The 19255-nt window shown below is 35.2% G+C and overlaps 3 protein-coding genes across 7 annotated transcripts; 1 reads left to right on the top strand and 2 right to left on the bottom strand.

The window, feature by feature from the left end:
• Positions 7648-10526, bottom strand: LOC18607504 (dnaJ homolog subfamily C member 17). 3 transcript variants are annotated; one of them, XR_001926850.1, is made up of 4 exons: positions 9707-10526; positions 9438-9620; positions 8190-8286; positions 7648-8085 (listed from the first exon to the last, which is right to left on the bottom strand). XR_001926850.1 is itself a non-coding variant. In XM_007041698.2 (3 exons), exons 1-2 carry the CDS (start codon positions 10376-10378, stop codon positions 9443-9445), a joined length of 837 nt encoding a protein of 278 aa, XP_007041760.2. In that variant the 5' UTR covers positions 10379-10526; the 3' UTR covers positions 7648-8286; positions 9438-9442. The 3 variants fall into 3 exon arrangements, 2 of the variants coding, with proteins under 2 accessions (XP_007041760.2, XP_017972074.1); XM_007041698.2 differs by having other exon boundaries at positions 7648-8286; positions 9438-9607; XM_018116585.1 differs by having other exon boundaries at positions 7648-8286.
• Positions 10913-14257, top strand: LOC18607505. 2 transcript variants are annotated; one of them, XM_007041700.2, is made up of 8 exons: positions 10913-11030; positions 11275-11404; positions 11607-11786; positions 12127-12198; positions 12285-12484; positions 12709-13124; positions 13442-13626; positions 13793-14257. In XM_007041700.2, the coding sequence occupies exons 2-8, from the start codon at positions 11323-11325 to the stop codon at positions 14164-14166; spliced, it is 1509 nt and encodes a 502-aa protein (XP_007041762.2). In that variant the 5' UTR covers positions 10913-11030; positions 11275-11322; the 3' UTR covers positions 14167-14257. The 2 variants fall into 2 exon arrangements, with proteins under 2 accessions (XP_007041762.2, XP_017970907.1); XM_018115418.1 differs by lacking the exon at positions 10913-11030 and adding an exon at positions 11084-11183.
• LOC18607506 lies at positions 14325-19249 on the bottom strand. 2 transcript variants are annotated; one of them, XM_007041701.2, is made up of 13 exons: positions 18821-19246; positions 18641-18707; positions 17994-18100; positions 17660-17728; positions 17510-17564; positions 17219-17266; positions 16952-17109; positions 16325-16563; positions 15953-16043; positions 15342-15470; positions 15082-15235; positions 14755-14849; positions 14325-14619 (listed from the first exon to the last, which is right to left on the bottom strand). In XM_007041701.2, the coding sequence occupies exons 1-13, from the start codon at positions 19028-19030 to the stop codon at positions 14434-14436; spliced, it is 1608 nt and encodes a 535-aa protein (XP_007041763.2). In that variant the 5' UTR covers positions 19031-19246; the 3' UTR covers positions 14325-14433. The 2 variants fall into 2 exon arrangements, with proteins under 2 accessions (XP_007041763.2, XP_017970906.1); XM_018115417.1 differs by lacking the exon at positions 15342-15470 and having other exon boundaries at positions 18821-19249.

The raw sequence follows: 19255 nt of genomic DNA on the forward strand, positions 1-19255 counted from the left end.
ATGAGAATAAGTAAAAAATAGAAAATAATTTTTTTAAAAAAAATAGATGAGGATAAAATAGGATGTTTAATGATACAAAAAAAAAAATGAATGATGAATGAGTGAATGAATAATGATAAAAAATGAGAATAAGTAAAAAAATATAAGAGTATATATATACTTGATTATATAATAAATAATAATAAAATCTGGTGAAATAGTTATTCAACTATAAAAAGAGATCCAAGCATAAAATATGTAGAGAAATAAATAAACATTTAATTATTAAAAAGATTAATAGATTTATTTAAGTAATAAATATAGGAAAGTAAACATTTAATGGTATAAGTAGATTTATTAAGATTAGCAATATATGCACATATTTGGATATAGAACATTATTTAGAAAAAATATAAGTGGAGGGAAAGGATGAAATGTGGAACATATTTATGAGATACATAGTTATGTAAATTCATGTAAAGACAATAGAAATGAAAATAAATTAGGGAGGATTAAAATTAAAATATAATGAAACAAAATATGAAAATATCAAATTGGGCGAAAAAGGTCGTTCTATATGAAATGGAGATGGGTACAAATAGGGAGAGAATAAAAATAGGATAAGATAAAAAATTATTAATAAAATAATTGTTCGATTTAATACCGATGATGGGATGATCGATAAGGACGCGAGAAGTCGTAATCCCGGACTAATTTTTCCTAGGTTCAGAATCTGAATTAAGGCTCCACCAGTATGATGGGAGGGCCTTGATTTTGAGGTTTCGAGATTTTTAATTTTAAATAAATAAAAAATATAATGAAAAGATAAAAAATATAATAATAAAAAAATAATAAAGTAAAAATAAACTTCAAAAGCATATCATATATTTCTATTGCATCATGCATATAATTGCATATAGATATTTTTGTTTGCGAGCATAAGCCCCGATGATGGAATTTTTCGAAGATCTTACGAAGGTGAGTTTCTCTCGAAAAGTTCTCTAGGTGAAAGGGTGCCCCCGAGTCCCACCAGTATGATGGGAAGGCTCGAAAAACATCTTTAATAAAAGGCTTTAGCTAGTATTAGGTTCATTATTCACGAAAACATTATTTTTTTTAAAAAAAATGTACGATAACCTCGATGATGGGATTTATTTGTCGAATTTACGAAGGTGAATTTCTCGGATAATTTCTTAGGTGAGAGAACATCTCGGATCCCACCAGTATGATGGGCGGATCTGCTAGAACGTCCTCGATAAAAGATTATTTGTCCGACATTTTTCATCTCATACCATGCATTTTATCTTGCCTCACATTTGCATTCCATTTTAGGTTGAATAGGAGATAAAATAAGTGAATAATAGCTAAGGAAATAAAATGAACTTAAAAAATAAAGCCTAATAGGATAATCTAAAAATGGTACCGTTCATGAAACGGGCGTTCTGGGAGTGCTAATCCTTCCCCGGGCATAATTGTAGTCCCGAACCTAAATCTCGAAAAACGTAGACCAGTTTAAGATTCTTTCGACGAGCTTAAATCTAATTAAGACTCCGTCGATTAGAATCGAGGCAATAGGTTGCCAATCACACTTAGTAAAAAAGATTGGTGGCGACTTCTAGTTTTGGAGTTTTCATCACGTCTAGCGGTCGGATTCCAAGATTCGCACGTTACGACAAGAGCAATAAAAGGCATTTTTGTTGGCTATGCCCAACATTATAAAGCATATAGAATTTTAGATTTACAATCAAATATTATTGTAGAGTCTATACATGTTGAATTTATTGAAAATAAATTTATGTATAACTCTAATAATAAAGATTGTGAACAAAATATCTTAATTTCAAGTTTTGACCAAAGTGATATGACTTCTTATAATACATCCAGTAAAGAAAAATGGATGATACTCAAATTGAGTTGAGAAGAAGTCAAAGAGCCATAAAAAGAAAGCACTTAGATCTAGATTTTGTTGACTCATAAGCATTAGCATTCCTTGTAGAAGGAAGTAAAACCAAAGTGTGTAAAAAGATACCTATTTTGTTAAACATTGAAGATGATCCAAAAACATTTAAAGAAGCTATGTCTTCAAGGGATGTAGCTTTTTGGAAAGAAGCAATAAATGATGAAATGGATTCAATCTTATCAAACAAAACATGGATTTTGGTTGATCTTCCTCCTGGATCAAAACCCATAGGTTGTAAATGGGTATTTAGAAGGAAATATAACACAGATGGTTCAGTGCAAACCTTTAAAGCTAGACTAGTTGCCAAAGGTTTCACGCAAAAAGAAGGCATAGATTATTTTGATACTTACGCCCCGGTAGCAAGAATAACATCCATAAGAACACTTTTGGCTTTAGCTTCTATTCATAAATTACATGTACATCAAATAAATGTTAAAATTACCTTTTTAAATGGAGATCTTAATGAAGAAATATATATGTAGCAACCTGAAGGTTTTATACTTCCTAAAAATGAAAGGAAGGTTTGTAAACTAATCAAATCTCTTTATGGATTAAAACAAGTTTTAAAGAAATGACGTGAAAAGTTTGATAGTACTATACTTTCAAATGAATTTGTACATAATAATGCAAATAAATGCATTTACTCTAAATTTACAAAAGGCTATGGCGTAATCATATGTCTTTATGCAGATGATTTATTGATCTTTAATACAAATATGCTTGGAATTGTTGAAATCAAGAAATATTTAACTTCAGTTTTCAAAATGAAAGATTTCAATGAAGTTGACAAAATTTTGAGAATTAAGGTCAAAAGAGATCAAAATGTGATTTCATTAAATTAATCACATTACATAGAGAAAATTCTTCACAAATATAGTCATTTGGAAATCAAAAGTTTCATACTCCTTATGATTCGAGTATAAAATTGACTAAGAATTGTGAAAGAGTTATGACACAATTAGAATATGCTAGTGTCATAGGCAGCATTATGTATGTTACGCATTGTACCAGACCAGATATAGCTTTTGCTGTTTGCAAACTTTCAAGGTTTACAAGTAAACCTAGTAAGGATCATTGGAAAGCTATTATTAGAGTACTTGGATATTTAAAAAAAATAAAAAATTTGAAAATTTGTTACAATGGTTTTCTTAGTGCTTTAGAAGGATTTTTAGATGCTAGTTGGATAACTAGTATTGATAACAATAAATCCACATTATGATGGATTTTTACTTTAGGAGGTTGTGCCATTAGTTGGGCACCTAAGAAGTAGACTTGTATTACGCATTCCACAATGAAATCGAAATTTTTAGCATTAGCAGCTGTTGGAAAAGAAACGGAATGGCTGAGAAATTTGTTATTAGATATAAAGTTGTGGCCATAACCAATGCCAGCCATTTCCATATATTGTGACAGTGAGGCTACAATGTGTGCAGCCCATAATAAGATCTATAATGAAAAGTCTAGACACATAAGTTTGCGACATGCCTATATAAGAGAATTAATCTTAAATGGCATTATAACAATAGTTTATATTAAATCTTGCAAGAATTTGGCTGATCCACTTACCAAAGCTTTGCCAAGAGAGGCTATAAAGTCAACTTTTAGTGGAATGGGGCTAAAACCCTTGACTTAAAAGCATTAGTAATGGAAACCCAACTTTGAGTTAGCAAAACTAACAATAAAAGTTCAATGGGTAATAACAAGTTACTATATGCTATCATTATGCACTGAATTTTATATTAAATAGCCTCATTCTAGAACATTTAGTGCGACTGTTATGAGAAAAGGATGAGCAAAAGGCTCTTAATGGAAACATCAAATGCCTGTAGTAACAGGGGCATAAATACAAATTTCACCTATATGATTATTGGAGTGGTGCCGCTCCAACCAAGAATTAAAAGGGTTTATTTTTGTAAATATTCATGAAATTGTGATTAGCACAAGGCCATATAAGTGCTAAAGCAGTTGGCAGAATCTTCAAAAATAATACTATGTGTGTGATATTTTCGGTTATGACATAAGGAGTTGAGGTTCAATCCTTGTTATACCAATAACTTCGTCTTAACTTTAAAATTTCTACACTAATAGAAAGTTCAAATCTTTGAGATACTTTCTATTATGCATAGTATTATTAATATTACAAACTAGTGAAGGATTGTTGAATAGTTTGTAATATTTGTTGAAAGATAAGTATTCAGATGTGATTGTTTAAGAATAAATATAACTCTTAAAAAATAATAAAATAAAAATAAATAAATAATAAGTATTTACAATAAACACAACTATTGAAAGTTATAAATACATCTGTTGAAATACAATAGACACATCTGTTGAAAATAAAAAGGACGCATCTGTTGAAAGACAACAGACACAACCTCTCACTGTCTATTAAAAAACATACTTCCATATCAGAATTCATTAAAAGCATTTTGCAAAAAGACTTGTTGTATCCTGAAGAGTCTTTGTCTATGAATCTCCATAATAAATAACAACTCTTTAAAGAAAGTGTATTACAGCACGCCTCAAGTCTTACTTTCTTCTCTTTTCTTCTATTAATTTTCTAACAACCGGTTATATCCAGGCAAAGGTGAAAACCAAACCTGCCCATATGATGTTGTCCAAGAAAGGTTCGACCTGCGTCAAGGCATTCCAGTGATATTTTCTCCAGTGGACACCAAGGACGACGGTGTTATCCGCGAATCAACTGACCTTAACATCAAGTTCATCCCTCCCGGACCAACAGCATGTTCCCAATCAACAGTGTCGATGATGGACAGCTATGACGAATCAAGGGGACATTGGTTCGTGACAACTGGTGGGGTGGAAGGTGATCCATATGCTCTGTCCAGCCTGTTTAGGATTAAGGGCGGCGTATCCTATAAACTTGCGTACTGTCCTTCAGTGTGTGACTCATGCGAACAATATTTATGCAAGGAGATCGGAAAATATTCATCTGGTTTGGACTCCCAGCTACGCCTTGTTCTTAAAGACAACGGATGGCCTTTGGTGTTTGTCAAAGCTGACGATGAGCTTAAAACAAGTTGTCGACCATGCCTGAATGGAAAGTGTCCAAGTTTAGCAATTACTACAAATAAAAGCAGAGCTCTGTTTCCCTTTTTGGAAGTTTATAAGGATTAATATGAAATTTACACTCGCATTCAAAATATTTAACTCATTAATTGATGTGTGATTTTTTACATAAAAAGTAACAAATTTCTTTCTCTTAACTAAAAAAATTTAAATTTACACCCAAGGAGCCCTGAGACGCGTTACCTTCAAGAAAAATTCCAAAACCTGCCTTGCCTGGATCCTGACTTGTATCAGGACACCAGACATGAATAAGTGGGACTGCAATCAGCTGTTGTGGTGGACATAATCATATCAGGACTGTATAGTTATATTGACGATATATCTATTGTCGTATTGCCATTGAAAATTTTGTTTTCTATACCATTAATGTCCAAGTGACGAAATCCCCGTATTGGATATGGTCAAGGAGTGGTTGTCATTTCTAAATCAAAGCTGCCAGACAGGCATTGATTCGACATTGCATTATTCAGCATCCAACTCATCTTACAAGCTAGGCATACAGAGGTTCAGGCCTTGCATCGTAGTCCACATCCGGTCATTTGCCTTGCCAATTACTACTATTTTCGATTTGTTTTTCTTTGTTTTTGTTCTTTTACCCTTTGATAATAATAATGAGCTATGAAAGATGTTTGAAGAAGAATGATATGTTTCTCTCGTGTTTTACTGCAGGTATAATAGTAATGGCTATGTACACAGGACTGGATATACCCAAGAAAGAAAAACAACATGACTAGATTAATTAATCAAATGGGAATGGAAATAAAATCCTAAATATTATGTCAATTATAACAATCAAGTAGTTTGAAGTACCGAGCATGATTCAACGAAGGGTTTAGAGTCTGAATGCATGAAATGTATGAGTAATATGTTTGACAGATTGAAGCAGAAATAAGTTTTTCTTGCTCCATTATGTGAATGTTTTGGTCTTTCGAGGTGGGAAGAGAAGTTATAGCAATGTGTGAAGCAAAAATTTCCAATGTTCAAGCATGCATAAATTTGACATGCTACCAAAAGTACTCAGGCACATTATTCCTGACCTCTATTAAATTGAACTGAAGTTGAGGCAATCGGCATCCAAAAATCTCCAATAACAGCAATGTAATCGAAGACCAAAAAATAGCTATTCTGTTGCTTCTTCTCTTTGTGTTCTTATCAAAATCATCTCCAGCTATCAGCTGGGGGTTTTGGTGGTGGCGGGTTAGCTCTAGGCAGAGGCAGATAGAAAACCTGCCCCGATTGATGTTGTCCAAGAAAAATGGGCACTAAGCTATGGCGTTTCAGTGACTCTGGCTCCTATGAACTTCAAGGATGGTATTGTATACGATTCAAGTTCAATTTTCAAAAAAAAAAAAATCCGTACTTTGTAACCTGTCATGTGTATTCATCTGGTTTCAGATTAAGGCGTTTGATAGTTTCCCCTATAAACTTGCCTGTTGACATCCGGGCTGTGATCCATGCAAATATTTAGGAGTGTATTCATCTGGTTTTGGTGAACTAACGTCTAGTTCTCAGCGAGTATGGATGACCATTCCGATTTAGGAAAGTCGATGAGACTCTTAAGACAAGTTGTTGATGCATGAGTAATTATAAATCCAAGCATGCAGTAGTTGCAGCTGTTACATTGGAAGAGAAACAAAAGGGGTGGCTCTGCTTCCCTAAATGTTGATTATGTAATGCATGTTACTGTTTCCTTCGACAGAATAAATATTACTACCATATGTAGTAAAGGAATAAGAGCTGCGCTTTGCCTTTGCTGCTATCAAAGCCACTTTTCTTTCTTTGAATGGGAAAAATGATCATTTTATTAATGAATCATGCCATAGTATTACTATTACATCTATGAAGCAGGACACTCCTAGTAAAAATCTGAAAGTAAAAGCTAATTTGACGTCGAAAGAGTTAAAACAGTTGACACAGCCTTTTGCTCTGAAAACATATACCCGTAACCATGCAAGACAACATAACTATTAAGAATAGAAGACCATTGGAGTATTTCTATAACAGTGCAACAATCCAGGATAACTGCTCATCCGCCAGTTCAAGTGTCACGCAATTCAAGATTCAATCGTATCAGGTACCGGTTAAAACGTGAAATCAATGAAATGGACCCTAAGAACACTGATCCCCACAACGAGAGCAGATTGCCAATATCACGAAGACTTCAACCTTGATAATGACAGGGTATTTCTGCACTTAGGCAACGACTGTTACTTAATTTCAAATATAAATACTACCTCGTTGGATTTATGCATTTCTTGTTAATTTCAAATATAAATACTACCTCGTTGGATTTATGCATTTCTTGTTGAGGGATTTTGGAAGAGTTTGGACAAGTTGAGAGACATCGGTTGACAAATAGCAGAGAAGAAAGGAGGTAATAAGAGGAAGATTACGAGTTATGTTTAGCAATTGCTGGGACTTGACTTATTGTGCAAACCATCAAACATGCTTGAATTGTAGACTCTGCTTAGTATGTAATGTTGGGGCTCTAGCCTTGCAGAATCATAATCTTTGCATTAATATCATTGTTCTTGTAACTGGTTTGCCAGCAACTTCGTCGCAACTTGATAACATAATAAAGGTTTTTTTTTTTTTTTATCCTGTATGACTACTATATGTACCAAGATAAGAATGATTCTCATAAATTTAACCGGCTCTATACCATATACATTTATTAATCTAGTTGCCAGAAATTCAATAAGAAATAAATCTTGGACTTGAGCTAGATAAAAGAAATACAGGCTCTAATCATCGAAGCTTGGAGTTGAAAAGTTAACAGGCAAAACAAATTCCAATGCCAACCCTTCGCACTTAAAAGTTATGCATAATGTTGAAAGAAGACATTGGAACGTTTTTCTACAATGTGATTATCCACGATGACTGTTAATCTGTTGGTTCTAGGGTCCAAGAATTCACGATTCAGCAGCTGAGTGATATAAATGTGAACTTTGAATCAAGGAAAGGGGTCATCCAGAGCCCCTAATAACAACTGTGCTCCCATCAAAGCGCCATTGTCAAGTGAATCACAAGCTTGACTGGGATTTGTGCACATGTAGCTGAAATATGATTGCCAGTAACTAATAAACATAAACACTAACCATCCCTTATTCGCAAATGAAAATAAAATGACAACACATGGATCATGTGTTTCCTGAAGTACCTTTACATAGAATTTCTGAGGATCATAAGCCACTGATGCATTTGAGAGTCTCTTCCTCAAAGCCTTTGAATGGTCATTTTTGTTGTTTTTCAGCAGCCTGTTCAGAATTAAATATGAGGCACAGAGAGAAATATACAGGAACAAGGAAACAGATTGTTAAATTAAACACATGATAATTTCAAATTACATGTACATCAGAAACTTTAAAAATGCTACTAGTACACAAATGAACAAATAATTCATTTAAACAGGATATGACAGATAGTATCCCACACTAATCCTTGGCAGATGCAATTCACAACCACATCTTAATCATGCGAAACAGCTAGATCACATAATTGCTACCCATAGAAGATTTGAAAAAGTCTACAATGTATAGCTTTCTTTCCATACTATAATGTCTAAGACTTACATTGGCAAAAATATACTAGTTGACAATATAATTAACTGCAAATGGCTAGTTCAAACTCCATTCAGGACTTCAACTCCCCAACCCACTAGAGAGAGAAAAAAAAAAGAAAGCCAAAACCATACCAAATTTCCTACCCAAATATCCATTTTACACCAAATATCCTCAAACAATCAACATAGGATATTACTTGGGGAGGAAAGGGGGGCAGGCGCGGGGGGGGGGTGGTTCAGAATAAACCTAAGACATGACTTACTAACAAAAGTTTACAGCCAAGAGAACACAAACTACGCCAAGAATGGAAAAAATGCTAAAATGAAACTGAGATCACTAAGCAAAAAATTCCTGGAGAATATGAGCACGTGGAAATACTTCATGTCTAGTAATATATGAAGTTACATGGTTTCTCTTACAACAATTCCTTACACAAGCAGTTCACGTCAGCTGTCCTCATATTCTCTGCGCTGCTAATTTAGTTACTATAGAATCCTCTATGTGTGGCCCAACAGGCAAATATATGGCAAAATCGCAAATACTACGGCAAAATCAAGATCTCTTGCCAATAAAACTATATATCACTGCACCAGAACAGCGAGAGTACCCATCCTCACTCCACAATGGCAAATGTCAAGTTACTCTGATTTACTACTTAGGTAAAACAAATGTTCTAAATGAATATCTAGTTTAGTCACCAAACTTAACATTTTGCTCACAGAATCTGATAATATATGCAAGTGCAGCAAAAGTATAGACTAACGTGGAAAATGAATTGCGATATTAAGAATTAATCTCCAAACGACTGACAATACAGAATGAAAAATATGGCGACAAGTTCATACCTTTGTCAGTTTCTGAAAAACCGCATCTTCAAAAGCTTGGTAACCAGCCCCAACCAAATTACTGGAAAGATCAGTTTCCTCGGCTTTCTGTGGAGCTGGGAAATCTGAGACAACAGCTGGTTTAAGAGGGACAACAAGCAATGGATTGGATAGACTCCCACTAACACTTCCTGTAGCAGCAATCTACAAAGTAAAAAAAGGGAAATTTTAAGAAAATAAAACAAAATAAGCAAATAAATAATAAAATCACACAAAAGAACATAACTTACAGCTGCCTCCTTAGTAGCCATGACAACAAGAGCAGACCCTTTTTTCTTGGAACTTTTGATTACAATATCCTCAACTTCCCCAAACCTGGAAAACAATTCCCTTAACTTCTGTGCTGTATAATCCTCCCCAATTTTCTCCCAAGAAACCTTCAAAATCTTCTCTTTATTTAACCCCACACCGCCTCCGGCCCCATTATTCCCTTCTTTCGATACGGTCTCTTTATTCAAACCTGGACCCGTCCCTGTACTCGCTCCTTTATTCGAGTGCATAGCACGTATCCTCGCAATCTCCTCCTTCAATTTCCTCGCAATTCTCTCCTCTTCCGCTTTAGCCTTCACACTGGGATCCGGAGCAAACGAGGCACGCTCTCTATCTTCCAAGTCCGACATCATTTTCCGCCGTTTCGAGTCCTGCTGAGCAAAACGGCGTTGCTGGTCACGTTTCACCCGAAGGAGATCATCGAAGAGCTTTCGGGCTTTTTCGTCAATGAGAATTTCGTAGGATGATTTCAGCTTTATGAAGTTTTCATGGGCGTTTGGATCGTCTTTGCGTTTATCCGGGTGCAGATCGCGGGCTTTTTCTCTGTAGGCTTTGGTGATTTCCTTTGGGGTTAAACTGGCTCCTTCCTCGCCGGAAGGTAATCCCAGGACGCTGTAATGGTCAACGTCCATGGCTGATCGTAATCCGAAAGAAACCGAATCAGTAATTTAACAAAACTGAGAAACAATGGGGAAAGTTGTCAATAAACTGAAGTCGGTCAAGGGTTTAGGGTTAGGGATTGCAGTTCCTCAAGGAGGATTTTTCCTTTTTCTTTTTTCGGAGTTTTTTTTAATTTAAAGAGAATATATAATATAGCGGAAACAAGCCGTTAGCCGCCAAAGATGGATAGCGAAAGAGATCGGACTGAACTTGGGCCGAGTCATGGGCCCTAGAATTAATTAAATTGGGCCGTTTAACAATTTTGGGGCGAACCCAATTTAAATGAGTTTGCAAAGACCATAACCCAAGTTGCTTCAAGTTGAAACAAAGCAGGCACAAAGCACCGACCTTTCACAGTTTCACTCATCTTCCATCTCTCTCGTGACTTGTCCTTTTCCGCTTCATGGATAGAAACGGTGTCGTTATCGTGTTACTCTCGGACTCTTAATCATGAAAACTGAACAGTGTTAATTGGTTTTTCCCTTTTCCTTTTTGTTCTTAGATTTGAGTCTGAATAAAAAAAAACTTCAACCTTTTTGTTGGCCGAATTTTTTTTTATTTTTTTCCCTGATTTATTTACGTTGGGGCTAAGGGCAATAACTATTGTCTCCAACACTCCAAACCGTAAGTTACTTCTTAGTTCTTACTCTCTCTCTCTCTCTCGCTCTCTCCTTGGAACTGGGTTTTGTTTTATATTTTGATACGTACACGTTTGTCCCTCAAAAATCTTCTTTTTTTTTCTTCTTTTAAAATGCTTTTCTGGGATCTGTATTTGAGGTACATTCGTTAAAGTTTCGCTTTTTTTGTGGATTTAACAAAAGGGTGCTTGATTAGTGACTTTCGTTGTTTATTTTTCATCTTTTTATAGATATTTTTCAAGTTTTTGATTGGTGATGAGGTGAGAAGTGGCGTAATAATGGATAGTGAGCTCCAACGGCCTGTTTCTTTTCGGTTAAACCGTAGAGCAGACCGTAATACTCAACGCCCATTTGGTAAAGGTAAGCTAATTCTATTAATTTTTCCTTATCAGTCGATGCATTGAACAACTGGGTTATGATTGTGGCATTGGTTTATGTTCTACGATTTATCTTTTTAATGGAGGGTAATTTCTATATGTTACCTGCTTCATTTTATGGATTATAGTTTTGGGATTGCTTGATGAGATGTAGTTTTGTGGATTTCTTTATTGTGGTGATGCAGATGATGCAGGTGGTTTAATTTCTTCCGGGAGATTGGGACAAGATAATCCAATGAAGATTGTTTGGAAGCAGGGCTTTGTTCGATTGGTTCTTGTAGGAGGCATTCTATGGATGTTTCTTATTCTTATTGTATTATTATTTCATGTTTGGTCTTGCCAATCTTCATTTTCATTCTTTTCAGGTAAGGTTCCGTACTTTAATTTTGTCTATGTTTGCTTTGGTAGTTTCATATTAGACAAAGTGACATCTTTTGTAGTTAATTAATTAATTAATTATAAATACTGGGAAGAAGATTGGTGGTTCTTTTCTGTATTAGGAAGTTTCCAAATAAGTCAGGAGTTGCTTTTGCTTCCTGTTTTTGTGTTCACCACTAACTCTTGATGTAGTCATGGCTTATCATATGTCAAGGTTATTTCCATGCTTAGTGAACAATGTCCTGTGCAATGTAAAATTTTGAATCTCAAATCGCAGCCATGTTGTGTCATTGGTTTGAGACAATATATTGTTTCCTTCATATGCAGCTATTTGTAATAAAGAAGGCAAGGTATTTATCGCATTGGATGTGTTTGGATTTGTTCCAAAAGCACAACATCGTAAGATTATGCAGACTTTTTTCTTTTCAAAATGCTGATCTCTTTGTTTTTATATGAGTGATACTGATTGTAAATTAATCAAATAGGTTGTTCAATTCCAGTAGCTGATGACCCTGACAAAATAGTTATTCCAGAGGGACGAACACCAGATGTAATTGTTAAAGATCTAACCTACATTGAGGAAGAGGATTTAGTTAACAATGGATCTCAATCCTTCCCATTATTTGGAGGTAACCAAAGCTGGCTGCAAAGAGAAGAGAGTTTTAAATTGAAGCCCAGTATGAAGGTAGAACTTATTTCATTTGTTTTTAGTCCCCTGCTCTCATTCATATAGGTATCGTAACTGAGGCGAATTATGGTTTGGGATAAAAAGGATTTTTTTACCCCTAATTACTTGTCAGGTTTCATATATTTTGGGGATGAAAATTTTCTCATATTCTGTCACCTCTTTTAGGTGGCTCAAAATAAAATAAAGTAATTTTGTTGTGTATTATATAATTTTCCCTTCAGGTGCACTGTGGATTTCTGCAAAATGGTGGTGCTGACATGAATCCTGTGGATGTCGAATATGTCAAGAAATGTAGGTTTGTGGTTGCATCTGGGATTTTTGATGGATATGATGTACCTCATCAGCCATCAAATATAAGTCTTCGTTCTAGGAAGCTCTTCTGTTTTCTGATGGTTGTTGATGAAGTATCTCTCAAATTTATTAAAAAAAATGTGACCATCAGGAAGGATAATGATAAGGGGATGTGGGTGGGCATATGGCGTCTTATCCCATTGAAGCATCCACCTTATGATGAGCCTAGAAGAAATGGGAAGGTTCCGAAGATTTTAACCCACAGGTTATTCCCTCAAGCACAGTACAGCATTTGGATTGATGGTAAAATGGAGCTGATAGTTGATCCATTGCTCATCCTCGAAAGGTATATTCTCGTGTTATTGAATTATTCAGAACTTTGCAGTTTGCATATTTTTTTCCTTATAAATGAAAGAGGGGAAATACAATCTTTTTTTATTTTAGGGTAGCATGCATCATGAACATTGATATATATATCTCATGTTTTTGAATTATTAAGGACATTGATATGCTTAGGTATATTCTCATGTTTTTGATTTATTAAAGCTTACATCATGAACATTGATATATTTATTGATTTATTTTCTTCTTAGCTATATGGAGTTTGAATTATTATCTCGATGCAGAAACATTCAGATAATGAGAATTATTTTCTATTGGCAGATACTTATGGCGTGGGAAGCATACTTATGCTATTGCTCAGCACAAATATCATCGGAGTGTATATGAGGATGCTGATGCAAACAAGCGGAGAAAGCGATATGCCAGACCCCTTATTGATCTGCAGATGAAGATATATTACTATGAGGGAATGGAGCCATGGAGTTTGAAGAAAAATACTATTAGCGGTATGAAGGGAGACAGTATTCTCATATGATATTTAGAAGTATTGTCTCTTTTTAAGTAGTGAAGTGCATGCCCTTGCAATGAAATGATAAAGGATAAATGACATTTTGTTATAGTTCTGTTGATGCAATTAATATTTCGTGTTACTAACATGAAAAACAAATGCAGATGTGCCTGAGGGAGCCATAATTATAAGGGAACACACTGCACTGAATAACTTGTTTAACTGCTTGTGGTTCAATGAGGTCAATCTCTTCACACCAAGAGACCAGCTGAGCTTTGGCTACGTCGTATACAGGTTAAAAGGCTTGTTCAAGTTCTTTATGTTTCCAAATTGTGAGTACAATTCATTATTTGTCTTGCACCCACATACTAGGGAGCATTCTTCTAAAGTAGAGTGGGTAAAAAGTTTGAGTGAGTTTAAGGGAAGTGGTAGTAGTATGAAAGAGAGTAAGGGTGGATTTGGCTTGTGGACTCCCTATTCTAAGAACCTCAATTCAGTTGCCCTGCCGCCGGTGGTAAGAACATCAAAAGCAGGCTGATGTTTATTGTAAGCAATCTTGATCCTCTTTTGAACTTGAAAAGATTATTTAATGATTAATTTTATGGATCCATCCCTGCTTCATTTGAACACGAAGGCCCTTGTAAACTTATGTACAATACATGGAAAGATAAAAGAAATTTGTTTCCGTAAACATGATAATATTGAAAGTTAATAATAAGTATTTTTAGCTTTGCATAATGGCCATATTGGTAGTTTCATTCTTCTGTATGGATGTGTGAGTTTGTTTACATTAATTGTATTAGACTTATTGAAGAAAATAACCAGACAACGGAACTTGGCTGATAATCTCGTTAAGTCTTCTATTTAAGGTGCGAAGTGCTTCAATGTGAGGCTCATCTTCCTCCACAGGAATTATTATGGCAAAGTTCCCTACTTCAAGATAATCTACCACTCGATTTGCAGCTTCAAGTCCCGTGACGTAAGATTTCTCCTATAAAGCAAGGAAATATATAAGAAAACATGTTCGAATCCTCCTATAAAGCAAGGAAATATATAAGAAAACATGTTCGAACTACGTATGTAGTTCATATATGATGCTATCAAAATTTGAGATCAGTAAAGCAACCTGTGACCAAGAACCATGTCGTGTTATGATCCAGTCTCCAGCCATAAACAAATTAGGATAAGATGTAGAGCCACGCATCATGTACTTATACGAACCTTTTCAAGAAGCCAAAAAGCATGATATTAATTCTTCTAAGTTAGAGCAAAGCAAAAGCATCTAAATGTATAGATCAGATCAAGTTGATTCATGGTTTTTCATGCATCATCATGAAGCATACCGTCTTTTCCCCCTCGTACACACTACGTTACATGTAACTAACATGATCCCCGTGATCTGTTTTGAAGTTCTTTGGATTTACTGATCAAGAACAGGCTTTTAGAAGCTCACCTGGAAAGAAATGAGTCAATCTTTTTGGAAACCTTTGAATTTCTTCGTCCACCACAGTAGCACCCTCAAGGTCCTTTATGCACTTAGAAAGATATGACATAACTTTTTCAACTACAAGCTCATCCTTCAAAGGCAACAACTCATTGGCATGATACTGCATGGCAAAATAAAAGTAGAACAAATGATGACAACAGCTTGCAATTTTCAAAATTCTTTCATATCAATACACAGTAAAATCCATATTTGAATGCAAGACTTACAAAATCAGCTTGTAATACTGTTACTGGATCATCTTTATGCTTATCATGAATTACGTTCAAGTCAAAGAAGGTCCACCCGAATAAATCATCAAATCCAGCACAAGCATTGCTAGGATTTGGGATGGCAACCTGGTATATTCAATACATAATATCAACTCTGGCACTCTGCTAAATTGCAGTCTTGATGCAGCATGACTAGTATGATTTTTATACACAGCTATCAATATGATTGAATGACCAATAACATGCTTTCTGCAGCAATGATTTGTGATGACAAATTGAAGGACACTGAGGTTATATATCTTAAAATATTTGCTTGATTTAGTAAATCGTAGTCAAATTTCTCTAGAACATATAGCAAGTACGTATCAGATAAGTGCATAGATGGGTATACAATCTAAGCAGAGAACCAGTTTTCAGTGAAAACAATTAGACCATAAAAAATAAAACAAGCAAATTCACTAAAGAAAATGCCTATATTATGGCTATTATAAATTCAGTTTCATTCTCTTTCATAATGAATTTTAGGCAATTAGATGATGAACAAATGTGGGAAAGAAGATAAGGGAATAAAAAAAGAAGAGTAGGGAGAAGAATATCTATACATGCACCTTCTTATCCAGCTGCAGCTTGACAGTAACCACATCTATGCCAGCCAGGTTCAAAACTTTCAGAAACTCTTCCCGTGTATACAATGCTGCACTAAACAGTACTCAACTGCCAGTTAAACAGGATAGCAGAAAACAGAGGTCAACTGAAGCTCTAAAACTCTACGAAAGGTTTAGAGCAGAACCTAGTCTAGTTAATACAAAAGCCTAGATAACCTTCTGGTTAAGAAAAAAATTTAAAAATTAGGACACTGACTTTACTTTCAATGTAATTTAAAAGCTATATTAAACTCAAACTAGGAGTTTCAGTTTCAAATTAACAGCATATATTACAGGAAAATGAATCCTATGTAAGGAAAGTCCAGAACAGCATACCTTTTCTTGATAATTTCTTGAAGTGTGGCAATCCCAACAGCCAAGATAACTGCATCAGCACTGTAGGTCTCCTTACCACAAACTACTTCAGTTATGCAACCTGTTTCCTCATTGAAGAAGATATCAGTCACCTTTTTATCCTCTAGCATCTCACAACCTTTAGCCTTCAGAGACTCGACCCATGGCTCAAAAATCTTCTCCCTAGTGGTCCCACGACAAAATACTACATCGAAATGTTTCTATAACCATCCATGAAATAAAACTTTACAGAGTCAATTTGAGTAAATAGCAAATAAAAGATCAGAATGACAATGCAAAAGGAAGGGAGATATTTTCATATAGTTAAGTTAAGGACAGAAGATATGAATAGGGGCTGAGATTTTGACATAAGTTAGAACACTAAAATATGAATCTCAGCAAAGATCAGGAAATTTTTTCAACTACATGTGACAGGAACATGAGTTTTGCTGAAAATACTCTGTAGATTAAGGGTCCAGTACGCCTCATCTGTCACCGTTTTTAATAGATTTCCTTGATCAATACTGGAATTAAACACACATTGACATAGTTATTAAATCCCTTCCCAGAGGTCAAAATATTTCTAGAGAAGAATTTAAACAATCAAACCTGGTGGGCAAGAATTAAATAATATAGCAGCCCTAGAGTAGCTGCAGCACTACAGAGCTCTGCTGGAGCAAACAAACCCACTTGAAGTAATGGACCAAAAACATCCTGATAGAGCCTCTCCGAGCATCCAAATTGTTTAAAAAGCTCCCTTGCAGTAACTACCAGTTAAACCTCTGAATAAGGCATTTGAAAAGTTCATCTTTGATTCATTTAATATAAGTAACACCTAATCATTCAATGCTGGATCCTACTACTGTAAATCCTTACTTGGATCATATTTTTTCCAGGCAACATCAGTGTTGTCAAAGTCAATTACTGCAAAAAGAAGAAGCAGCTGAGTTGATGACAGGAAATAGATAGAAAACAAAGAAATACTGCCATAAAAGTTTATTTATAACGTCCAGGCACAATCCGAGCACACATAAAAATAATCAGTCTAGTATTCAATTAAAAAGCAGAGAACTGTAATTAGCAAAACAAACGAACATGTAATCGCCACTCATTGGAAAAGCACCATTACTTTTTTGAAAGACAATGAATCATATTCACACTACTTGCCTGCAGCCATCAGAGGAAGTGATGTTAATCTATCCACCAAAGGGAGCCGGGCAAACTGCAAATAATGGTACAATTTACAAATGTTAATCAACGCAAACGTTGACTTTTCAGACTGACAAATAAAACATGGAGATGCAATTAAGAACATACTTGAGTGTGGTATAAGGTTCCCAATGGAGTTGGCAATTGAGAGAGTTCCTGGTATACTGGAAATTCAACCTGCAGAATGATCGTAAATCTGTTTAGACAACCAAAGGCAAATTTATTCGAGCTTCATAATTCCAGGAGATATTTTTCTCTTTTTGAGATATTACTTTTCAATCATTCTTCTAACAATGACGAGAAAAGTTTTCTTTAGTTGCAAGTTCAGTTACAAACAGATACTAAAAATTATTGAAGGATGCAATTATAACACCTCTTAAATTAGTTGGAAAGATTAGTCTGTTCAGCAAAGAAACTGATAGAGCAAACTAATAGTAAATACCTCCAACCCTTCTCCTGAATACATTGCAGATCTTGTCCAGCTTGTGAAGGGCTTGATACCCAACTCATTGACCAGGCTAAATATATTTTGATAAGGATACCAAAACCCTAAGCCAGCAAAAAAAAAAAAAAGGTTCAAACAGGAGATCAGGCTTCAACTTCAACCAAAGAATCTGATAAACAAATCATTATCGAGAAGCAACATTAATCATTCCACTACACAACAGAGAATCAAATTTAAGGAAAGTATTTTGATCAGATGCCATAAGTCTTATACCAGCTTGGGCCTCAAAGTTAGGAACAAAGAAAATTTTGGTTCATTGTGTATAACATTTGCACTTCTGCCGACTTAGCCATAAAATTTCCATAGATAATAGTATTCATGTGAAATAATGTTCACAGTGAAAAGCTCAGCATCAACATTCATTTGCAGCCGCTCTTATCAATGAAAACCGTGCCTTCTGTTGTATCTTTTTTGTTTTTACCTGGCAATGGCAGTTTATCTCCTTCAAACAAAGGAATCAGAAAATAGAGTTTTTGTCATTTGCTTACATTGTATAACTTGATCATGGCAGAAGACAACCGAAATGAGTTAATTTTAGAACAATTTAAAAATACAACAAAGAAAAAAGAATCATCTTGGTTTACCTTGGATACCGACATTATCTGGATTGCCAAGACCATCACCACCATCAAGAACAGTGACATCAAATCCCTGAAACAACATCCCAACAGCTCATTTGACGTTTCACCTAAACTGAAAGTTGCTTCAAGCAAAAGAAGAAGGCTTCTCCTCTATAAGCAATATAGACCATAAAAAAAAAAAACCTGATTGCAGAGATGGTTAGCAGCACCGAGACCAGCCCAACCCGAGCCAACCACAACAACTTTCTTCTTCTTGTCGTTGTTTTTGATGCTGTTGTCTCCTCCATTGGCATGGGCTTCAACAGAATCAGCTCTGGCAAAAAACCCAACTCTCTTACCATACCTGTTTGAGATAGAAGGTGTCAGCGTGAACCATTTACTCATAGCCAACATGTCTTTTCGCTGATGCTGCTGTTCCTCTTATGTCAAGTAACGCCCTTTCAACTGCCTGACTACCCTGCCCCAGATGATGCTTCCTTCTCTCTCTTGTTTTGTTAAATGTCTTTCTGGGAAACAGAGACGTGTACACAGTGCTCACTACTTACTCTCTTGGCCACAAATTTTAGTCTTGTAACTATATGTATTACCAGCACAGATTTTTCCCCTTTGGCCTGACTC

The sequence above is a fragment of the Theobroma cacao genome, chromosome 2 (assembly GCF_000208745.1).
Source record: "Theobroma cacao cultivar B97-61/B2 chromosome 2, Criollo_cocoa_genome_V2, whole genome shotgun sequence".
NCBI lineage: Eukaryota > Viridiplantae > Streptophyta > Magnoliopsida > Malvales > Malvaceae > Theobroma > Theobroma cacao.